Source organism: Lolium rigidum, chromosome 3 (assembly GCF_022539505.1).
Source record: "Lolium rigidum isolate FL_2022 chromosome 3, APGP_CSIRO_Lrig_0.1, whole genome shotgun sequence".
NCBI classification, from domain to species: Eukaryota; Viridiplantae; Streptophyta; class Magnoliopsida; order Poales; family Poaceae; genus Lolium; species Lolium rigidum.
The window spans coordinates 363,706,579-363,711,042 of record NC_061510.1 but is presented as its reverse complement, the minus strand read 5'-3'; the positions used below and the strand labels follow the sequence as shown (position 1 = coordinate 363,711,042).

The 4,464-nt window shown below is 44.8% G+C and overlaps 1 protein-coding gene across 1 annotated transcript; it reads right to left on the bottom strand.

Annotated features, from left to right (window-relative positions):
• Positions 1-1,392: 1,392 nt before the first annotated feature.
• Positions 1,393-2,201, bottom strand: LOC124697335 (the record flags this gene model as incomplete). The annotated part of the gene is made up of 3 exons (XM_047229942.1): positions 1,393-1,668; positions 1,756-2,057; positions 2,150-2,201. Coding segments are annotated over 3 exons (630 nt in total), but the record flags the coding sequence as incomplete, so codon positions are not given.
• Between the last annotated feature and the right edge of the window lie 2,263 nt (positions 2,202-4,464).

The window sequence follows — 4,464 nt, the reverse complement described above, 5'->3', positions numbered from 1 at the left end:
GCTTACGAGCACCGTGCGTGGCCATCCGGCCCAACTCCGGAGTAGGATGATCCGATTATGTGGTGAAAACCCTAAATCGTCGTAGATCTCATTAGCTTCATCTTGATCAAGCAGGACCACCAAGTATTCGTACACCCCGTACGGATCATGGGTGGATCGGCTCTTTGAGCCGATTCACGAGATAACTCGAGAGCCGATCGAGGCTCGTATTTAACGTTTACATGTATGCCCTGCGGAGAAACTAAGCGAGGCAATCTCATCACCTTCCCGACCGGGTATAGGTCGGGTGGCACGCCCTTGCACTTCGCAACGCCGCGTGTGACCGGAAGAGCATTGCGGGCCGTCGCTCGGAGGGGTCTCAGCCAGCCGCAGCTCTAGGCTCCCCCCGGCTCTACAGTGTTGACAAGGCCGCTGCCCGCCGGTGGGTTTTGGCAGTCAACAACTACATCAATAAATGGCAGGAAGACTGTAGTACATCAGGTGAACATTGCTATTTGGTAAAATTTGTTCTATGAAATATAAATGATCAAAGGACTAGGTTCTAGCCACTCATACTAGTACAAAACAATCACTGGAGCTTCAAGATAATTTAAGTGACTTTACCTGTAGAAAGAAACTAATGACAAAATAATTCTCACAACTAATGACAAAACAATCACGTGTGCAGCACTACCAAACACCCACCACTATCTATCACCAAATATCTTAGTGCAAGTGTGTATATATGCACACAAATCTTCCTTTGTATAGTAGTTAACAACTGATCTGCTACAAGTAACATCTATCATCTACAGAATGAGGACGTTTTGGATAATCTAAAACAGAGAACCTTGCAATCAGAAAGAAGAAAAGTTCTCATGCAAACCTAAGACAATTATTGAGAAAAGCTTGAGCCTCTACCAATTATTGATATTAGCTACTGGACAACAATTCATCATGCTATTACATAAAATTAGGTATTGTTATCACAGTAACTAATGCAAGCTAGCATATCAGTGTAGAAAAGCATTAATATGAGCTAAAGTCCAAGGTAAGCTAGCATATCAGTGTAGAGAATGCATACAAGAAGAGAGTTTACCTTTCCTAGGCCATTTCGCCTTGCAGCCACATGAGAGCAGTATCCATATTAACGCAAATGAAGAGCTCGCGATTGCCAGCATTCTTAAAGACTTGTAGGGCTTTGACCTTCTCCTCTCGTGACAATCCCATTGTGTTTAGCCGAGCCACACAGTTCTTGATTGAGTACTCATCCATGTTCGCGATTTGCTTGCTCTCGACCTGCTTCGTCTTGATCTCAATGTACTTCTCCATCATAGCAGCAATATCTTCATTTGACCGACGCTTCTTGGGTTCATTTTCAGTACTTGTTGATGGTGCAGCAGGCACCGTGGGCTAAGCCTCCCCTTTCCCAACAAAGTTCTCCATCATAATAGCCTCTTGCATCCCTCCTTGTGTATCATCCACCAAGGTCTCTGCAATATCATGATGGGAACGTGTCGCCTCTACAGAATTGACCTCGGGATTGACCTCCACTTGTGTGTGCTGTGTTGGTTCAGTGGAAGTGAAGTTGTAGTTTCCCTCGGCAAGATGTCCATCATATAGCTCTCCCAAGGCATCAAAGAGGGGGAAAACATTATTGCTACGGAACTTCCCGATCTTAGGAAATGACTACACAATATAAAGGAACACATGAGTGATGCATATTGTTAAAAGGAATGAATATAAGCATGAAAGGAGCAATACAGACTATCTTACAATGATGAGGTTGTCCCACAACTCTGGATCAGCTTCAATCATAAACCGTTTCTCATTCCACGAAACCCCACTCTGCTGTCTAGCCTCCTTGAGCATCTTGTACTCTCTCTTCAACTCCTTCTCCTTGTCTTGGATCTGACCCTTTGTGTAATTCTTGTATGGATGGTTATCATGGAATTTCTTGGTAATCCTGTTCCAAACATCGGTGGACCATCCATTCTGCCCACGATATTGTGGAGTATTGTGCTCATGGAGCAAATCCACAAGAGCCTTCTCTAGGTCTGCATTCCAAGAGGCCCTAGCTGTTTGAGAAAAAAAGTCAAGTTCACAGTAAGCTACACATTATAAAGAAGTCAAGTAGCATCAATCACATTAAAGGAACACATGCACTCACCTTTAGATGATGTTCCCCTCTTTTTTGTTACCCCACCACTGCCTTGCGTTCCCGTCAAAGTCACACACCACCATCACGTTCTGGCTGAGTGTTTCCTTCTTATTTCTAAATGGTGTGGCTATGTCACCATTAATGTTCATGGGAACATGAGTCCCATCAATAGCTCCAAGACAATTCTGCAAAGAACACCAACAAGGTATCATTTGCTATGTGAAAAAGAATATATTTCCATGGTTATATGATTTAGACTGAAGTAGTTTAGCAAAACCCTGAAAATAAGGAAAGAATCTTGGGTTGTTCCGGATCTTTGGGTGTACTTGAGCTGGATTGGGAGGCTTCAGAAAGTGCTTGGATAGTGCAGGAACGATGTTGAAGAAGTTATTCATGATGTTATGGAAAGTGTCATTACTATGCTTGAACTGTACTTGGAGATCCTGGTATGAGGAATTATGGGACAGCATCCACAAAAAGGCTGCAGGTTTCTCTTCGACGCTAAGTCTGGTATCCCGCACCAAACTCTCGCGTCGAAGGAAACTAGCCAAAGCCCTGAAGATGTGGGCCTCCATCCTAAATGCTACCCGGCAATTTTGTACATGCCCTTCCAGCAAGTCCCTTACAACCTCCTCGCCTCTTATCGTCGATGTATGGCGGGGCTTTTTTTTCCCTTGGTTCACCCAGCAGATGCAGCATTGGTAAAAGAAATAGAATCATATCATCATCATCCTCCTCTTCCTCCTCCTCTTCTTCCTCCTCTCTCTTCCTAATCCGATCCGTAATTCTCAAAGCCATTCAAAAACTAAAGATAAAAAAGGCCACCAGTTATTTAATGAGCAGAATTTTCTTTTAATTAAAAACTTATAAGTACTGCTGTTATCCTATATAGAGCAGGTTGCAATAGTTTGCTTGCCCTATCTAGGATAGTTGCAGTAGTTTGATTGCAGTTTTAAATACCACAACAAATTCGAGATACTAAGTAGGAATAAAGTGCAGGTTTAAATAGCACAAATAGAAAGAGAACACACAAAGTATAACTACAAGTTTAATATGTACTCTGGATAATTGGTACTTGCTGAAAAGGATGCACTGGACAGTTGGTATGCAGCCAATAATTTACATTCTGAACATTTCTGTATTGTAAGCGATATTTGAATTGGGGTGAACTGAATCCTCTGAGAGAGACTCTGCTAAAAGAATCCATCCTAGATCTTGATAACAAGAGAACTACATGAACTATATATATGTATTCCCGCTCAAGAATCGAACCAGGCCAACCAGGGGCAATGGCAAGATTGTCTTTTAAAGAGTTAGCGCTTTCATATTTGTAAAAGAGACCTCAAAATATAAATCATCAGGGCACACAACAAACTTTGGATCTGTTATAATCAAAGAAAAGACTGATGAACTTTGCGTATATTATTCTCTCGAAAAACAAAATATATATGCGAGTGCTTGCAGCCCTGCGTATGTATATTATCGAGGTCCAGCCAGATTAGTTACATGCAATCAATTTTCTCCCGAAGCAATGTGCTAATATGTATGAGGAGTATAGTTTTCTTCCAAAAAGAAATGAAAGAGTAAGCTGTACTTGGTAGATTTCCTAATATGACGGTACACGCACAGAAGAACGGAGAAATCTCTATTTTTCATACCCCGTAGCGAAAATTGTTCTACACTAGTTGAGCAAAGCGTCAACATCTACCAGATCAAGGAACCATCCAGAATCTAGCACACGGACGTTCCTGGACAAGATCCATGCCAGATCAAAACCAACCAACACGGACTGATCGGATTACCTTCTACCGGCCGGCGTTCTCTGCAACCGAACGAGGCCTTATACAAGAAGAGGTGGAGGGGAGGAGGAGGAGGAGATGGTTTACCTTCTACCGGCCGGCGTCGGAGGCGGGGAAGGGCACGATCTTGAGCCTGCGGCTAGGGATTTGGTCGGGCTCCGTGGCGGCGTCCGTGTCGAGGAAGGGCGGCGTCCGCGTCGTCGAGGAGCTCTTCTCCTCCGGCCGTCCACCGTCGAGTCGCCGCCGCCGCCCCCTCCGCCCCTTCGTTCTAGTCACCGTCGTCGCTGCTATCGCGAGAGACGAGGGGGAGCGCCGCTTCGTCGCGCTCGGGATCCTATCCACGAGTCTAGTGGAGCGTTTCTAAAAACCGGCGAAATCAGCGGGTTTCAGGCAAAACCGGGCGGAGTAAAAAACCGGCGTGGTTTAACCGAACACGTCTCAGGCGCGGGCCGGTATCTAAACGCCGGGGGCCCAACACCAGTGTAACCACGTGGATTTCGGCCCAAAACCGGCCGGATAGGGACC